This window comes from Myxocyprinus asiaticus, chromosome 39, assembly GCF_019703515.2.
Source record: "Myxocyprinus asiaticus isolate MX2 ecotype Aquarium Trade chromosome 39, UBuf_Myxa_2, whole genome shotgun sequence".
Classification (NCBI taxonomy): domain Eukaryota; kingdom Metazoa; phylum Chordata; class Actinopteri; order Cypriniformes; family Catostomidae; genus Myxocyprinus; species Myxocyprinus asiaticus.
The window spans coordinates 18,888,520-18,907,040 of record NC_059382.1 but is presented as its reverse complement, the minus strand read 5'-3'; the positions used below and the strand labels follow the sequence as shown (position 1 = coordinate 18,907,040).

At 39.8% G+C, this 18,521-nt stretch overlaps 1 protein-coding gene across 5 annotated transcripts in view; it reads right to left on the bottom strand.

The window, feature by feature from the left end:
• LOC127429867 (NLR family member X1-like) overlaps nucleotides 1-18,521 on the bottom strand; it is a 30,892-nt gene that overhangs the window by 11,410 nt on the left and 961 nt on the right. For 2 of the 5 annotated variants that reach the window (XR_007895365.1, XM_051679176.1), the window contains exons 2-8: nucleotides 17,346-17,446; nucleotides 17,024-17,182; nucleotides 16,789-16,907; nucleotides 11,286-11,410; nucleotides 11,091-11,160; nucleotides 10,868-10,980; nucleotides 2,109-2,737 (exon numbers count right to left, since the gene is read on the bottom strand). Coding sequence is in view for 4 of the 5 variants with exons in the window: in XM_051679176.1 (XP_051535136.1) it covers nucleotides 2,109-2,737; nucleotides 10,868-10,980; nucleotides 11,091-11,160; nucleotides 11,286-11,410; nucleotides 16,789-16,907; nucleotides 17,024-17,182; nucleotides 17,346-17,446 (1,316 nt within the window). In the remaining variant the exon portion in view is untranslated. Of the gene's footprint in view, nucleotides 1-2,108; nucleotides 2,738-10,867; nucleotides 10,981-11,090; nucleotides 11,161-11,285; nucleotides 11,411-13,131; nucleotides 13,294-16,788; nucleotides 16,908-17,023; nucleotides 17,183-17,345; nucleotides 17,447-18,521 lie in introns of those variants that run through there. The other 3 variants (XM_051679177.1, XM_051679179.1, XM_051679178.1) reach the window with 3 other exon arrangements.

Below are 18,521 nucleotides of genomic sequence, written 5' to 3'. Positions count from 1 at the left end.
TCTGAATGCTTCAGCATACCAAGAGATTTTGGACAATTCCATGCTCTCAACTTTGTGGGAACAGTTTGGGGATGGCCCCTTCCTGTTCCAACATGACTGCGCACCAGTGCACAAAGCAAGGTCCATAAAGACATGGATGAGTGAGTTTGGTGTGGAAGAACTTCACTGGCCTGCACAGAGTCCTGACCTCAACCCGATAGAGCACCTTTGGGATGAATTAGAGCGAAGACTGCGAGTCAGGCCTTCTCGTCCAACATCAGTGTCTGACCTCACAAATGCGCTTCTGGAAGAATGGTCACAAATGCGCTTCTGGAAGAATGGTCACAAATTCCCATAAACACACTCCTAAACCTTCTGGAAAGCCTTCCCAGAAGAGTTGAAGCTGTTATAGCTGCAAAGGGTGGGCCGACGTCATATTAAACCCTATGGATTAAGAATGGGATGTCACTTAAATTCATATGCGTCTAAAGGCAGATGAGCGAATACTTTTGGCAATATAGTGCATGTCTGACTTAAATAAGCCAGAGGTTGAAGACCCACCGCCATCTCTAAAATCTGTTTGAGAGCATTATGGTTTCGCAGTAAACTACAGTAATACTGGGCAACGAGTAGTGAACAAGACGAAGGCTGTGTCGGCTCTGTTTCACCGAAGTCGTTATATCTCAGGAAGCACATCTTACATTATCACTCATTTTTCCGACATCATCCACATGTGTCACTTGAGCTTATGGGAGCAAAGCATAAACAGCCTGTGCAAGTCTCGCCATGGTGTTCAAGCAGCCTCTCGCTGCAAGCTCAGACAGGGTTAAAGCGATAACGAACGCCACTGGAGTATTTATTGCTGCAGATATGCGACCATAATCGGTCGTCGAGAACACCAGATTTAAGCATCTGCCTAACTTGCTTGAGCCTTATTATAAAGTTCCTACAAGAAAGCATTTCAGCAATTCTGTAGTGTATTATTGTAGTAATTGTCCAGCAGGGGACATTGTCAGTGCTAAATGATCCGCCCTCTCCTCTGATAGGCAAATAAACGGAAATCTGCACTGCTAATGTCTAAATTTTGTTACAATTATTTATAATTGCACTTTTTTTTTTTTTTTTTTTTTTTTTTACTTCTTTTTTTATACAACGTGCATATAAGAGGCTCTTAAGTTTTGTGTTGTAATTCCGTTGAAGAAATAGTCATGTATAAATGAGCCTTTACTTTGCTGCCCATCAGCCACTGTGAAAGATTCTTTGTTTTTCCTGCTGTACCGAAACCAAACCGTGACCCCAAAACAGAGGACATACCGAACCGTGAATTCTGTGTACCGTTGTAGCCCTAATCTAAAGTTAAGGTAACACAAATAACGTCACAAAATGATGGTGATACACCAGCTACGGATGTAAAAAGTACTTGTACAAAGTTGATGCTAAAATAAGAAAATAAAAAAAATGTAACAAAGTTCAGTTCTGTACACTCAAAAGTGGTTTTGTAAGCAGGCTCATTGAACAGCACTCGTGCCTCTGGTTAATGAATAGCTAGTTAATTCTGTTTCTTTTTCATGCCAAAACAAAAAACCTTTACAAGCAAAGCCAGCAACAATTTTTCCTAAACACCTTTTTTTTTTTTTTTTTTTGGGTTGCATCTCAAATTTGGTTGCATAAAACTAAGACAAAAAATTTACTTGTATATTAATGTGTCTGCATGCATGAATGCTCAAATGCACTTTTTTGTCAAAGTCATTTTGGCATGGTATTATGTAAACAGTCGGTTATGTCTAAAGTTAATGTAAACAGGCGGTTTGTGTCACAATATCGGATCTGTGCTTTAGGCCCTGCAGTGTAAATGCAGCCTAATAGGTACCTGATAGACTGCAAAAAATAAATATATACTATATAAATTAATATTTATATTTCTAGCTTTATAAATGAAAGAGTGTGTTCATCAGAATAGCAGTTTTTACTGTTTTATTAAAATTAGTATTAACAATTATGAACTTTTACTCGCATTCATATCAACTATTAAAATTTTGGTATCGTGACAACCCTACTACTAGCAAACTCACAAACAACTGAATCTGAATAATGATATCATGTAACATGTCAGGTCAGAGTTCACATACCTCAGGTAGGAGGTATTTCCTAAGTAGATTCACGACAACAGCTCCTGATGGGAGAGCCTCATTGGGATCACTGCATAACTCTGTGGAGCCGATGCGAAAATCCAGCTTCATCTTCTCCATGCCATTGAGGATGAAGAGGACATCCTTAGCCATGTCATTATCTCCACTAAGATAAGGTGTCTTGCGAAGGTGCATGTATTTCCTGCCCACAAGGTCTCGAAGGGATGTTGGTTTGGATAAATGGGACAGATCCTCACAGGAGAAGGGCAACACAAGTTTGAACTGGGACAAGACAGATCCATCGCACCAATCCAGCACCAATTTACGGACAACAGTACTTTTCCCAGTGCCAACGGCCCCATATAGTAAAACGTTTAGTCCTCGTGCCATGTTTCCATTAGGACCAGGCTCAAAGAGCTGCTCCATAGACAAAGAGGGACATGTAGATACATTTGTCTTTGTCTTAAAGAGATTAACTGAGAGGCCTCTATCCTTATCTGGATGACGCTCTAGAATCCGTGGCTCCACATGCATGGTTTCAGGAGAAAAGTAGCCACCAAACTGCCTCTCCTCTTGTGGAAGATGATTGAACCATAATGCCAGCTTCTGTTTGTGGATCTCAATGGGATCTGTAAGTTAATTGTAATACCACTTGAAAAAACTACTATTTTATGAGCTGACAACAGAACTTCTTATAAAACTATTTTTTAAAGAAACAGTTCACCCAAAAAAGGTGAATTACTTTTTGGCCATCACTTAATCAACCTTATGTTTTTCCAAAACCATACGACTTTTTCTTCTCCATGGAACACAAAAATAGTTATTTTGCACAATGTCCTGGCTGCTCTTTTCCAAACAATGAAAATTAAATGTTCTGTCATTTTCCAAAAATGGCTAAGCTACAAAAATGACAACAAAAAAAAAATTCATAAAAGTAGTCGATACCACTTGTGTGCTACATCCCATGTCTTCTGAAGTCACCAACGAATTTAAGTCTTAAGTCATCAAGTTTCAATGAGTAACAATTTAAATTTTGGTGTTACTCACACAGAACTGCTTAATTGTTGAACATTTTCTGCTCTGCTGTGGTTTTCAAATCTCACTGTCATTCTACATTCAAATATGATGCATCAAGAAATTTGCCATGCCATATTTGAATTTACATAAATGGAAATGAGAGAGCTATTTAAGACAGGAAGATTTTCAGCAACCCCCCATTCAAGTCACCATTTACTTTCATTTTCAAAGAGCAGCCAGAACACAACCAGAATTTTTCATTTTGAGTGAAATATTCCAGGGTTCAACACAAGTTAAGCTCAATCAACTGTATTTGTGGCATAATACTGATTACCACATATATTCATTTTGAGTCGTTCCTCCTTTTCTTTTTCTGATTAACATTTTTTATTGATTCACAAAATTGACAAAGCAAAATCAAAAGTAACAGTCGGTATCTGGTGTGGCCACCAGCTGCATTAAGTACTGCAATGCATCTCCTCCTCATGGACTGCACCAGATTTGCCAGTTCTTGCTGTGAGATGTTACCCCACTCTTCCACCAAGGCACCTGCAAGTTCCCGGACATTTCTGGGGGGAAAGGCCCTAGCCCTAGCCCTCACCCTCCGATCCAGTCCCAGACGTGCTCAATGGGACTGAGATCCGGGCTCTTTGCTGGCCATGGCAGAACACTGACATTCCTGTCTTGCAGGAAATCATGCACAGAACGAGCAGTATGGCTGATGGCATCGTCATGCTGGAGGGTCAGGTCAGGATGAGCCTGCAGGAAGGGTACCATATGAGGGAGGAGGATGTCTTCCCTGTAACGTCCAGCGTTGAGATTGCAGGCAATGACAACAAGCTCAGTCCGATAATGCTGTGACACACTGCCCCAGACCATGATGGACCCTCCACCTCCAAAACTGATCCCGCTCCAGAGTACAGGCCTCTGTGTAACACTCATTCCTTTGACGATAAACGCGAGTCTGACCACATCCTGGTGAGACAAAACCACGATTTGTCAGTGAAGAGCACTTTTTGCCAGTCCTGTCTGGTCCAGTGAAGGTGGGTTTGTGCCCATAGGCGACATTGTTGTCGGTGATGTCTGGTAAGGACCTGCTTTACAACAGGCCTACAAGCCCACAGTCCAGCCTCTTTTAGCCTATTGCGGACAGTCTGAGCACTGATGGAGGCATTGTGCTTTCCTGGTGTAACTCAGGCAGTCGTTGTTGCCATCCTGTACCTGTCCCACAGGTGTGATATTCGGATGTACCGATCCTGTGCAGGTGTTGTTATACGTGGTCTGCCATTGCGAAGAAGATCAGCTGTCCTTCCTGTCTCCCTGTAGCGCTGTCTTAGGCGTCTCACAGTACGGACATTGCAATTTATTGCCCTGGCCACATCTGCAGTCCTCATGCCTCCATACAGCATGCCTAAGGCACGTTCACGCAGATGAGCAGGGACCCTGGGCATCTTTCTTTTGGTGTTTTTCAGAATCAGTAGAAAGGTCTCTTTAGTGTCCTAGTGTGACCTTAATTGCCTACCGTCTGTAAGCTTTTTGTGTCTTAACAACCGTTCCACAAATGCATGTTCATGGTTCATTGAGCAAGCATGGAAAACATCGTTTAAACCCTTTACAATAAAGTTCTGTAAAGTTATTTGGATTTTTACAAAATTATCTTTAAAATACAGTGTCCTGAAAAAGGGACATTTCTTTTTTTGCTGAGTTTATATATATATATATATATATAAATAAAAATAATAAATCACACACATTTAAAACTATACTTCTCTCTTCACTGCCCCTCCGCGAGAGCCCTCAAAGAAGGCCAAATAGCTGCCCCATTTCCTATCAAATAAATCTAAGTTTCCCAGCCTTCTACATGACATTTCCTCGAATGCCACCACCCTCCCCATCTCTATGCACCAGTCTTGAAATGAGGGCACTCCAGCCGACTTCCATCCCCTTAGAACAATCTGTCTGCCGATCATAACACTGGCTAGGTCCCCATTTATTATGTGTTTATCCCCTATATTAATGATCGCCTAAAATACAGAGTCTGGGGCAAAATGAAATTTGAGTGCCCAATACGTCAAACATAAAACTCTGATCCAAAATTCTTCTGATTGGCATCGCCAGCAGGTGGGTGTGTCTTTCAGACCAAGCCTATACAATCTAGAGGGGGTCCAATAGAATCAATGTAAAATCTTAAATTGCATAAGACGCACCCTTGCATCTCTAAATGTAGACTTGACATTTTTTAGAATCCTAGCCCACGCTTCCTCCTCCAATACCAAGTTTAAGTCTTTCACCCATAATCTCATGAGAAGTTGAAGCTCTGTCCCCCAGACACTGAATTAGCAGGGAGTAATACACTGATGCCTCATGACCTTTTCCAAAAGCAGTAATCACCACTCCCAGAGTATCTGCCACTTTAACCTCCCTCTCAATCCACTCTGTCCAGCAGAAAGGGGACTTACTGATACATAATTTTGGGTTCAGCCATATGCTCGAGGCTACATTGAAATAAAAGTCTGAATTAAACTCTCTGGACACTTTTGTCCATACCGAGTGCAAATAACTTACCTTCTCTGATTAGTTTGATAGAAAGGCTTTGCAATGGCGAAATAGGGGCAAGAACTTCCTGTTCAATACAAAACCAGGGAGGGGCTCTCTCAGGTCAAAGTGACAATGAGCTAAATGTCTGAGACCGAATGCATATTAATAAAACACAATCAACCTACGCAACTTACTGAAATGTAATCTGGGACATTTACCATTCCAAATGAAGGACTTCACTATACTATCAAACTGCTTGAAATAAGAAAGGGGGACATCTATAGGGAGACATTGTAGCAGGTAGTTGAATTTTGGTAGTTGAATTTTAATAACATTAACCTTCCCAATCATAGATAAATGTAATGAAGCCCACCTGCCCACATCGCTCGAAAACCTTTTTATTAAAGGGTCAAAATTAATAAAACTAAATCACACAAATTTGCTGGGAATAAAATACCCAAATACTTAATGCCCTGTTTGGGCCACTGGACGGCGCCCGGCTGAAAGGCCATTACCGGGCAGTACGCTGTCAGAGACAAAGCTTTGGATTTAGACCAATTAACTCTGTATCCTGAGAATTTAGAAAAGGAATGAATAATTCTGTGGAGGCAAGGCATAGATCTAGTGGGCTCGGAGACATATAATAAAATATCATCTGCGTAAAGCAAAAGCTTATACGCCACACCTCCTGCCATCACCTCTGAAAAATCATCCTCCTTTCTTATCGCGGCTGCTAATGGTTCCAGGGCAAGACAGAACAATAATGGGGAAAGAGGGCAACCCTGCCGGGTGCCCCTATCCAGAGTAAAATAATCTGAAACGAATCCATTTGTATGTACCGCCACTACCTGGTGTCTATAAAGTAACTTAAGTGGTCATCCAATAAAAGTATTCCCCAACCTGTACATTTCCAAAATCTTAAAAAGATAATTCCATTCTTCCATATCAAACGCCTTTTCGGCATCAAGTGAGATGGCAGTGACCGGAGTCTGATCATTCGCCACTGACCACATGATATTAATGAAACAACTAATGTAATCAGAAGAGCTATGGCCCCGAATAAACCCCACCTGATCTATATGTATAAGAGATGTCATAACTTTACTTAATCGGTTAGCCAAAATTTGACAATATTTTAATGTCTAGCTGGATCAGGGAAATTGGACAATAACTCTTACACTCGCTTGGGTCTTTGTCCTTTTTAAGAATCAGACTGATCTGGGCTTGTGTCATGGTTGGCAGAAGCTTTCCATTCTTTAATGATTCTGTATAAACTTCTAGCAAGAGTGGAGCCAGTTCTGTAGCATAAGATCTAAAAAATTCAGCGGCAAAGCCGTCTGGCCCTGGAGCCTTGCCTGTAGGCAAGGCCTTAATTACCTCGCCAAGCTCCTCTAAGGTTATCTCAGAATCAAGATAATTTTTTTGCTCAGACGTCAGTTTAGGAAGTTCTAATGGTTCCACAAAGTTTCTAATATCTTCATCAATAGATGAAGATGTGGAACTATAGAGATCAAGATAAATTCTATAAAAGCATTATTAATATCAATGGCTGTGGTAAATATTTCACCACCAGCAGATTTCACTGAGGGAATGGTAGAAAAAGACTCTCTCTGATTTATATATCTAGCCAAAAGCTTCCCTGCTTTGTCCCCCGACTCAAAATATGACTGTCTTGCCCTGAATAGTCAAAACTCCACCTTCCACAACAAAATAGTATTATATCTGTATTTCAATCGGGTCAGTTCTCCGAGACCATTAGATGACATTCGGCGCTTCAGCTCTGCCTCGGCACTTTTAATATTCCCTTCCAATTCCACGAGTTCTTGTGCTTTGGATTTTTTGGTGAATGAGGCATACTGCATGATCCGGTCCCTAAGAACTGCCTTAAGTGCCTCCCAAGCCATGCCCACTGATGATACTGAGGACCAGTTGGTCTCCATATAGACATTGATTTCAGTCTTTAACATTTGTTGGAATTCAGGATTTTGCAAAAGGGATACATTAAAATGCCAATTATATGATTTATTTTTCTCCGTGTGTGGCAACACCTCTAAACACACCAGGGCATGATCTGAGAAATGTTTCCAATTGAACAATCAACAACAGATGAAATGAGGGACTTATTTCTAGATAAAAAAATCTAGAGTAAATATTATGGACTGATGAAAAAAAATGTATAGTCCCTACCAGATGTGTTCAAAAGTTTCCAAAAATCTGTAAGACCAAGATTTTTGCACATCCTGTGAAGCATCAATGTTGCTCTAGGGGGCTTGCACACTTTTGCTTCACTATGATCAAGGACTATGATTTGAGTCCATCAAAAGATTAAAGTCTCCTCCCAATATTATATCATGAGGGGTGCCAGAGGCTTGCGACATCCCTTCAAGATCTATAAAAAAGCCCTGATCATCCACGTTAGGTGCATAAATATTAGCCAAAATAAGAATTTCAGCTAAAACAATAATGACTCTTCCTAATTTATCTTTACTCTGTTTGAGACATTTGAATTGTAAATGTTTACTCAGTGTAATGACTCCCCTGCTCTTACTCAAGCCAGCACTATAAAACCCACCCCATTTCTTTCCAAATTTTTCCGCTTCCTGCAGAGAAAGGTGCGTTTCTTGAAGAAACGCTATATCATATTTCTTATGCTTGAGAAGAGAAATAACCTTCCTTCTTTTTATGGGGTGCCCCAACCCATTCACATTCCACATGGAGAGAGACAGTCCACTCATATTAACATTTTACATTTTGACATAAGAAAAAATAGATAGTGTGTCAAAAACAAGATTATAAAGACCACATTCTAACATTGGTGCGACCATTAAAACACAAACATCCCCCGGAACAAAACAAACAGAAAAAAGAAAAACATGCACATTAACCTCATGCATGACAGCGCCAACTGGCTTCTATCCCTCCAAACTCAAACAGTCCATGTATGCCTACGAGAACCCCCATGACAACTTTGCCGTCGGATTGCTCAAGTCCGGTGTTTCTATACAAATTTTGTGAGACAGAATTACACGGCAAAAGATAATCTATGAAACAGACTCCAGCCAATAGGTGGAACACACTCAAAGAGCATGTAGATTCATCCACAAATCTGTCCCGAAGGTGTGCCACTCTGCAAAATAAAACTCCAGCCACTAGGCGGAACCAGAACCAAAAAAGAACGCTCCGTTTCCTCAAACCGTCAAGTGAATGATCAGTGAGCCGGTCCACTCAGCTGCAACGTATCACAAAATGACTTATTGACTTTATGAAGGACATCGCTTGCTGTGGGCATGTGAATGTTTTACAGCCCTCCTTAGCATCTATTCTCAATTTGGCCAGGAATATCAATGGAAAAGCAACCTTCCATTTTTGTAAAAGTTTCTTGCATTCCTTGTTTCTCTCGTCGAATTCGCAAAGTCTGTGATTTTTCCAAGAAAGCCTTTCTTTACTCCTCGCCTCACGTAACAAGATCTTTATCAGATGATCTCAGAAATTTGGCCAGAATTGATCAGGGCCTGTCTCCCTCCGTGGATCTCTGTGCCGGGACCCTGTGAGCTCGCTCGGTTTCCAGATTATGGCCTGTTATGTCGAGCAGATTCGGAAGGAGCCCATCCAGGAATTTCACCTATCCCGACCCTCTTCGGCCTCAGGAATTCTGACAATACGGACGTTATTCCGCTGGCTACGGTTCTCCATGTCTGCCAACTTCTCCCAGACATGCTCCAAATCCACCTTGGTTGCTAGTGGATTAGCAGATAATTCCCTCTCCGAAGACTCGACATCCCCCACTTTTGTAACCATCTCGGAGAACTTAGTCTCCATGGCAGTGATCGATCAACATATCACAACAAGGACCTTCGTCAGCATTGCCGACATGCCCAGCAACTCTTGCCGCATTTCCCGCATCTCTCCAACCAAATCAACTCCCTGGCTCACGGCCCTCTCGGGGCTATCATCTTGAGCACCTAAGTTTCTTTTAATGTCTCCAGAGCCCCGAGAATTTATTTATTATTATTATTTTTTTCTCCCCTTTTCTCCCCAATTTGGCATGCCCAATTCCCAATTTGGCATGCGCTCTAGGTCCTCGTGGTGGCGTAGTGACTCGCCTCAATCCGGGTGGCAGAGGATGAATCTCAGTTTCCTCCAAGTCTGAGACCGTCAATCCGCTTCTCATCACTTGGCTTGTTGAGCGCATTACCGTGGAGACCTAGCGCGCGGGAGGCTCACACTATTCTCTGCGGCATCCACGCACAACTCACCACGTGCCCCACCGAGAACGAGAACCACATTATAGCGACCACAAGGAGGTTAACCCTACATGACTCTACTCACCCAAGCAACCGGGCCAATTGGTTGCTTAGGAAGCCTGATTGGAGTCACTCAGCACGCCCTGGATTCAAACTTGCAACTCCAGGTGTGGTAGTCAGCGTCTTTACTTGCTGAGCTACCCAGGCCCCCCCCAGAATCCGAGGATTTTCAATTTTTTGACATACTGTCCTCCTAGAACAAGAAAGAAGAAACAGTGTATCGAAACTCACCGGTTTATATCATTAAAAGCAAAGTGACCTGACCTCCCGTTCCTCCTTTTCTTTAAAAAAAAAAAAAAAAAAAAAAAAAAGCACAAATCTGAGTGACAGTGAGGCACTTACAACGGAAGTGAATGAAGGCCAATTTTTTTTAAGGTTAAAATACTCACCGTTTCAAAATTATAGCCACAAGACGCGTGTAAACATGGTTTTAATTAGATAAAATCACTTACTAACCTTTTCTGTGTAATGTTATAGCCAATTTTACAACTGGCTGATAACCCTAAAATTACAATTTAAACAACTTTACAACTCAAATAATACATTAGTTTTAAATGAAGAATTAACGTCATTGCTTTTATAAAATTATAAGCTTCACATTTCTGCCTTTAAATCCTCCAAAAATTGGCCCCCATTCACTTCAATTGTAAGTGCCTCACTGTAACCTTGATTTTTTTCCTTTTTATTCTTTTTTTTTTTTTTTTAAAGGATGGACGAGTCAGAATTCATTTTTGTGATAATCAACTTCATGCCACAAATGCTGTCGATTCAGCTTAACTTGTACTGAATCTGGAATATTCCTTTAAGGTGATAAATCACATTAAAATTATATAAAACTAGCAGCTAAACTAGCATGGAACAGGAGTAACCAGTCTCCAAATGATTAATGCACAAACTCACCTGTGACTGGTTCATTGGAGTAAAAGAAACTGGGGTTGAACCCAGAGATGGAATAATAATACATTGATGTTCTCTTTTCTTTCCATGTATTCTTATAAGAGCCGGTCATCTTGCTAATGAAACAGCAAAGGAAAAATGCAGATAATATGGAGATGTATTCACTGAAAATTCTAGGCATGCATGCCACAACAGGAAACACAGGATTTCTCAGAATTCAACTTACATTGGAAATGAGTAGCGACGTGCCTTTAAGCTACCATAGATCCCATCTGATTGGAGTCTTAAGTTAATGGCTGAAATGCACAACCGTTAGTTAAATGACACAATCGGTGAAAAAACTTTTTTTTTTTTTTTCTTTAAAATAAAGTTTATGCTAAATAAGATTATGCAGTTTGATTAATGGTTATTTTACACCTACTTTTCTGAAGAGCCCTGGTACAGATTACATCTTTTGGTGGACCCTGGCATCTCCTTAACACTTCTGCTCCTGATGGCTTCCCAAATCGCCACATTTTGACGTTGTTTATAACACCTATAGAAAGACTGTCTTCATGTTATAGTGATTTAAAAGGTTTAGCAAGCATAAAATCCAAATACTAGAGGGAAACAAACGCTTCAATCAAGCGTGCCAGAGAAAATCAAGCCAAACTTCATAAGGTCCCTCCTTTGGATTCGTGTTTCAATGACACATAACGCTTACATGGTTACGTGATACACGTTCTTTTAACAACACACCCAGAGTGTTAGTGCAAAGGTTCCAGCAATAAGGACGGATGAGGGAAGTGGGGCAGCAGTCCAGGTAAGTCAACCTTTAATGGCGCTTCTGTTTCACAAACACAGTCTTTGTGTTTTTCAGTCTAACAAACACAGCACTAACTCTTCACCTTCACAAATAACAATTTAACCAATTAAACTATACACTTTTCAGTGGTCACACACACGACGTCACTGGTCTGTCCCTCTCTGCCGTTCTCGGCAGCCTTTTCAAGCCAGTCTGTCCTCACTGTAATGAGACACAGGTGTTAAGCATCAATAATCACCAGGTGATGGCTATACCGCTTCCTCTCTCCCCAGTGACAGACACGTGACCACGTCCCACTCCACAGTTACATTTGGCAATGAAGCACCACTGAATGTGTGCAATTGCAATTTAGAATATCTTCCTTTTCAGTTCCGGTTGCCAGATGAGCTGAAATTCAGCAATCATGGTAACATTCATAGACACCACAAAATGTTCAAAAAGGTCATGTGATTTAGGTATCAACACCTGTGATGAGAGGTGATAGAACATGACATGCTGGGCTGCCAATTCTCACGCATTGAGCGTGAGAGTCACGCAATTGACACTGTTCTCATGCTCTCACGCAGTGATAACGTCGCGGTGCAAAGAGGACATTGACAGCGCACAGACAGACAAGACAGAGCAGGCGCACCATGCAGCAGCGAGTTATTCAGATTCACATTTTTATTAGCCTAATATTTTTATATTTTCATAACATTTCACAATATAAAATAAGTACAATATGTCAGACAATTACAGTACATTATAAATTAGTAAAAAGGAAAAAAAAAGTTTTATGACAAAAGGTGGCATTTTATCAGCATGCTCACAACTCAAAGACAATCACAATGACAACATGAAGTGCAACAGCTCTTTGGGGAGTGGGGAGGGGGGTAACTTATAACAGACAATGACAATGTGAACAACTCTCCTGAGCATAGCATGGCTGCCTCTGACTAATAATACAGTAATACTGATAATATGGAGATGTATTCACTGAAAATTCTAGGCATGCATGCCACAAAAGTACAGTAATTTCACAACTCATTACAAGCCTGTCATTTGTTTTCTTTAGGAATTGTACTCTGTCTGTCGGCAACCCGAAGTATGAACGATTTGATTCACGTTTTGGTCCAACTGCATGTTAACGCATATAACACATAGTTTGCATTAGTAATGAACTTAGATTTATCTGTTATTTAAATAGATAATGCAAACGTCGCGACATATGGCTGCCAGGCATTTTGGAGCGCAAAATAGTGATTTTTTTTTAGAGTTAGCTGTAGTAAATTCACGACAAAGGCGCTTTTTTTTGGAATTCGACTAAAACTCGATGAACCCAGTACAGATTTTGGGCTCAGACACGTTTATCCCAATCAATCTGTATAGTCAACCGTTAGGAGACATCAGAATTACAGAGCACAACGATATCAGGCATAATGGTGACGATTCTTGTTAGGAATTACTGTATCATGATCTTTACCGAAAATAGTTACTCAGAACTCTTCATTTCTGTTCTTCCACTGCCAGCATTTCGACACTCAGATCACATCCGAGGAATGATTCCACTGCTCGGCAGGACTACACTGCACCGTCCGCACCGACTTCCTTCTACAGTCAGTGTGTAGTACCGCCCATATATACAAACTTAAACTTTCATCTTTGCTCTTCTTTTTACAAAGCTGTTTAAAATGTCCAATGACATAAACAAAACAATAAAGTGACATCAGGTCGGTCAGAAAAACAATGGAGGACAAGTTAAAGGTGCACTCAGAAAATGTTCCCCATTAAAAAAGTTTTACTCCTAAAGAAATGAATTGTCATTTTTAAACATATGTATAAAATCATGAGCACTCACATGAGATGAGGACTCTAGTCATATCAGTAACCTTATAAAAGCTGTTTTATTCTACATGGGGCAGGGGCACCCTCATGGGGGCTGACATTTTAGAATCACATAACCAGTTGAATACTACTCCCTTAAGTAACCACCTTGTTATTGGACACTTTCACTCTTGGATAAAATTAATCATGGCTGATTATGAAAAGTGCATTTCTAATGGCATCTGTAACTGAAAACTGTTGATTTTGAATGATGCTGCATCCACACCACTAGGTGTCACTGTAAGTTCAAGAAGACACAAGCAAAAAGTTACTGAGTGCACCTTTAAACCACAGATGCTAAATTAGCTGATGTATCAGCACTGCAGTGCAACATGACTATAAATAAACTTGCACTTAATTTACAAAATCTAAATTACCTAAACTAACTCTCAACTATAAATTACTCAAACATAATTGTAAGGTTTTAAATTACATTTCAGGCAATTACAATATTTTTCATTATATTCTGACACTTCAACTGTTACCATAAGCTGATTTAAGAATGTAACAACAATTTTATAGGCCCACCCAAGCATTAATCACATGTGCACAGAATGTCTGATCTGTGCACATGTTGTTTTACTTTTGACAATTTTGTCCAAATTAAACTGACACATCGCTAATGTTAAATATTAAAGGTATGGGGGGGTGATTCACGGCCCCTTTGTTCATTTCTATTCAGCGTTGGCCTTTGTGAATGCTTCGTGTGTTTTGAAATGGCATTATTACTGAGTATAAAAAGGAATAGTGTTTTTCTTGAACCGTCTGTGAGTAGAGATGATTTTTTCATGCTGTGATGCTAAATGGATAAATTCTACAGTGAAAGACCATAATTATTAGATGAGACATGTACAGTAGTGAGATGTTTTATCACGTTTGAAATTAATTGTATTATGATTTTCCTCTCTCCTGCCTGCAATTCACTTTCTTTTGAGTGTCTTTGCAGAATGTGCTTGTCTTCCCTTAAGGGGAAAATGTGATTTAGAAAACAGCGTGGACATTAATTCAGTATCAATTAGATTTATTTGTATAGTGCTTTTAATATTACATACTGTTTTATAGTTGCTTTACAGAGAACAATGAACTTTTGTGTACAAAGTTTATAATGTATGTCCAAATAAATGTTTATTTGTATTGCATGTATTTCTTTTTGTATGGTACAGTTTATTGTGACATCGTTATTTCCTACACAAGAACAATAAATTAAATCTATCAACAGGATCAGTTGTTCATTTAACACTAAAACATTTCATGTAGGTTATAGCATTTAGATACGGATATTAAGTATGTAAATTGACTATTATAAAGCTAGACTGAGCTTACTACACATTCATCTCCTGCAAAATATTTGTATTTTATCTGAAAAACGGCAGCATGAGAGTATCATCGCCCAAGTCCTGTAATACATGAGCATCCTGCTGTCTGGACCTCCCCTTTATCTGCAGTAAATACATAATCTCAGTACAACAAACTCTTCAGGTTCTGACTAGACTCAATATATGCTTTAAAATAAACATAATTATCTACAGTTCTCAAAACATGTCCAAATTTACAGCTGTGAAGGCGCTAATACACTACATAGCTTTTCAGGTTAGTCTGCTCAGGTTCTTCCATCAATGGATAAAGACTAAAAATAACTAAAATGCTTCTATTACCAATATTTGACCATCATCCTGAAACACATAATCATTAACCAATAGGTGAGGAAGAACAATATCGCCTCACTTTAATTCTCTGATCATTTGTTCTCAAGTTTCTGTCATTTTAAATGCTGCATTAGTACATAACATAACAATTGTTTACGCTTAAACGGAAGTTCCGCCCACATCGCCCGCAAAGCATCATGGGACTCAGGCATATTGTGGATAGGTCTCTGCGGAACAATAATGGGCGTTTCTCAATCTGTGGGTGTTTTCAAATCGGTATAGGCATTTTTCTACTATCCCGATAAAGTAGGGAACCTCAATGTAATCAGTGGGCGTTTCAAAACCAGGATGGGCGTTTCTAAACTATCCAATGAAAGTAGGGAATCTCAACGTAGTAGGCAAATTCTGTAAAGTGGCTGAAAAATGCTTATTGTTTTTCTGCAGAGACACAAGTCTCCTATGCAATGCAAGTGAATGGTGGCCAGAAATTAGAAGCTCCAAAAAGGACATAAAAGCAGCATTAAAGTAATCCATACAACTCCAGTGGTTAAATCCATGTTTTCTAAAGGGATATGATAGGTGTGGGCAAGGGCGTAGACACTGGAATCTCCCCCCCCTATAGAAATCTATAATGAAGTGCATAAAACAAAAGATCTACTATACAAAATTATTGATACAATGGTGTTTTTTAAACACAGGCACTGTGGAATCTTCACAGCCTTCTGATTAGAATTAAAACCCTTTCACCATTCAGTGGAGACTTGTGCAATGATACAAAAATTCTTTAAAGGTGGTGCTCACCTCTGGCTACATTTGTTCATGATGCACTCGGTCAACTTGAAATGTAAAACTTTATTCTTATTAGTGTTATTATATAACAATACATAATGTGACATGATCAAGCTTTGAGTAAAACATTTACATCAAGGTTAGTGTGAGCTTTAAGCCAGAGTTAGAACCACCACAATAAATTGAGAAAGTTCAGCAAATAACCACTTCCATATTTAAATGCAGTACCAAGTGCCGCATTTGAATCTACCACAGAAAACCTGCATGACACTGAATTTTCTAAACACCTTGTAGTGCATAAATGTAACACTGAAAAACAATTTTACAATGTCAGACTCAGCTAGAATTTCTAATTCCCTGTATCCAAAAGAAGAAAAGCACACCACAATGATCAACAAGTAAATTTCAAATTCCTGAGCAGACAATTATACCTTTGGAAATGGTTTACAGTGTAATCCGAAAGTAGGTCACAGGAGCTGGAGACCATGCATGGTAATTGCAAGGTCACGTCTTGAATAAATATTATCGCTCAGACTTTATTTTGTACTGAAGGACTAAGTATGTGACGATTTGTAAGATGAGGAAGAAAATCCCCAGTACAATGAAGTCCATATGGAGCTTGGCATCTTCCACATCCAACAACTTGGTCTCTGGAACTTGCAAACCCTCCCTGGACATTCTAGCTCGGTTCAGTTCATGCCATAAATGGACAAAATCACACACTCAAACCCATACCTAGCATAAATACATTCAACCAAATATGAAAATGTGATATTCTATAGTTTAAGGATACACAACTATTTAAGATATAAAGAGCATACCGGACATAGGACACATAAGAACTCCATTGTAGATAGTCTGGAATGGTGTCAAAGTTCACAAAGAAGTCTGAGAATAGTAGGACTGGAATAGCTGTGACTGGACCAATGAAAGTGGCCACCTGTGAAGAAGATGCACAATATACATGAAATATTTCAGAGCAAGATATGAAAAGGGGAAGGAATACCAATTGACCGCTAAAAGCAACCCCATTAAGTGCGATAATAATGCATGTACCTGAAGGGATGTGGAGGCAACACCGACTAGAAGCCCAAGAGACTGGGCCACTAAAGCTGTGCAGATCGACAAGGCCAAAAACAGCAAGTAGCGGCTTGCCTCTGGAGGCTGCTCAGTCATCCAGTACACTATACTGCAGTACATGATGAGACAAATTACCTGAGGAAGAGTGGACAAACCCATGATAGACCCGTCAAATTTAGAGTCCCTTGTTAGCTTTGTCTACAGTTTCTTTATATAACCTTCTGATGCTGTCTCACACTGCTTCAACTCATATGAGACTCATATAAATGAAGTCATTAAGGCTTAAGCAGGAACCCACCTGGAATGGAATGTCAGCCATTGTCTTAGCCAGATAGTAAGCCTTCAGGCTATACCAGTGGTTTAGATGTTCTTTCAGAAATACAGCCATTTTCAGGGGAACTGAAAGCAAGACAATATCAAAAAACACTTTCACTTCCCCTGAATGTAGAACATGACTTGTTTCGATTGTGAAACTGTGTGACATGGCTAACCATATCCCTATAGCTGCATCTCAAATTGCATACTTCTGCACTATTCTACAGCATTATGTTGTGTTAGTAGTGTGAGTGGTGTTTTCACACTGAAGGTTGGATTCTTCATGCATTCAGCGTTCGCGGCTTGCCCTACGTAGCAAAAGAGGTGATGCTGGCCTGACAATGCAGTTGTAATTAATGGTGAATGTTACAACTAGCAAAACTTCTGTGAAGGCTGTGCCTTGCAAATGTGAGTTGAATGCTTTACCATCACCCCACGCTGTGTGAATATGAATGTTATTTGAGATATAAAGCTGTGTCCCAAATGACGCACTCAACACTATGCACTTACACAATACACTATGCTACACTACACTCAGCCATGTAGTATATTAATTTTCAATGTGTAGTATCGTCCCAAATTATTTACTGTTTTTTTTTACTACACGGAAGCATTCGCCATTTAACAGCTGACAAAATTGTTAATTTTAAAACACCTATATCTCAAATAATGCACAAATTCCCACAGCAGGGTGATTGTTAAGAATATGTAAGGTGCTGGATTCACTGAAGATTCACTAGTGCCAAATTCTCCATTATTTACAATTGTTTTGTCAGACCAGCATCGCAGACAGGTAACTCCACCCTGAGTTCTGAGTGCATGAATTGTACAACATTTCACACTCCTTTTTGACAACTGAAGAAGTACATCATCCGGGTACTCCTCACAGTACACTTCTTTTTGTTAAATTTTCACTATTAACATACTACTCGCACTACTTACACTACAAAATGGCAAAACAAGTTATTGGGACGTACCTTAAGTGTTGGACTGAGTCTGGCTAATGTGCTAAAGCTAGCAGTAACACTACTAGCATGCGTTTAAAAAGTCAGTTCCATCAGCTGAAAAACAGCGAGTGCTTCTGTGTAGTACAAATCTGTTAGTGTTCCATTGAGACAATACTACACTTAGAAAATTCATACACTAGATGGCCGAGTGC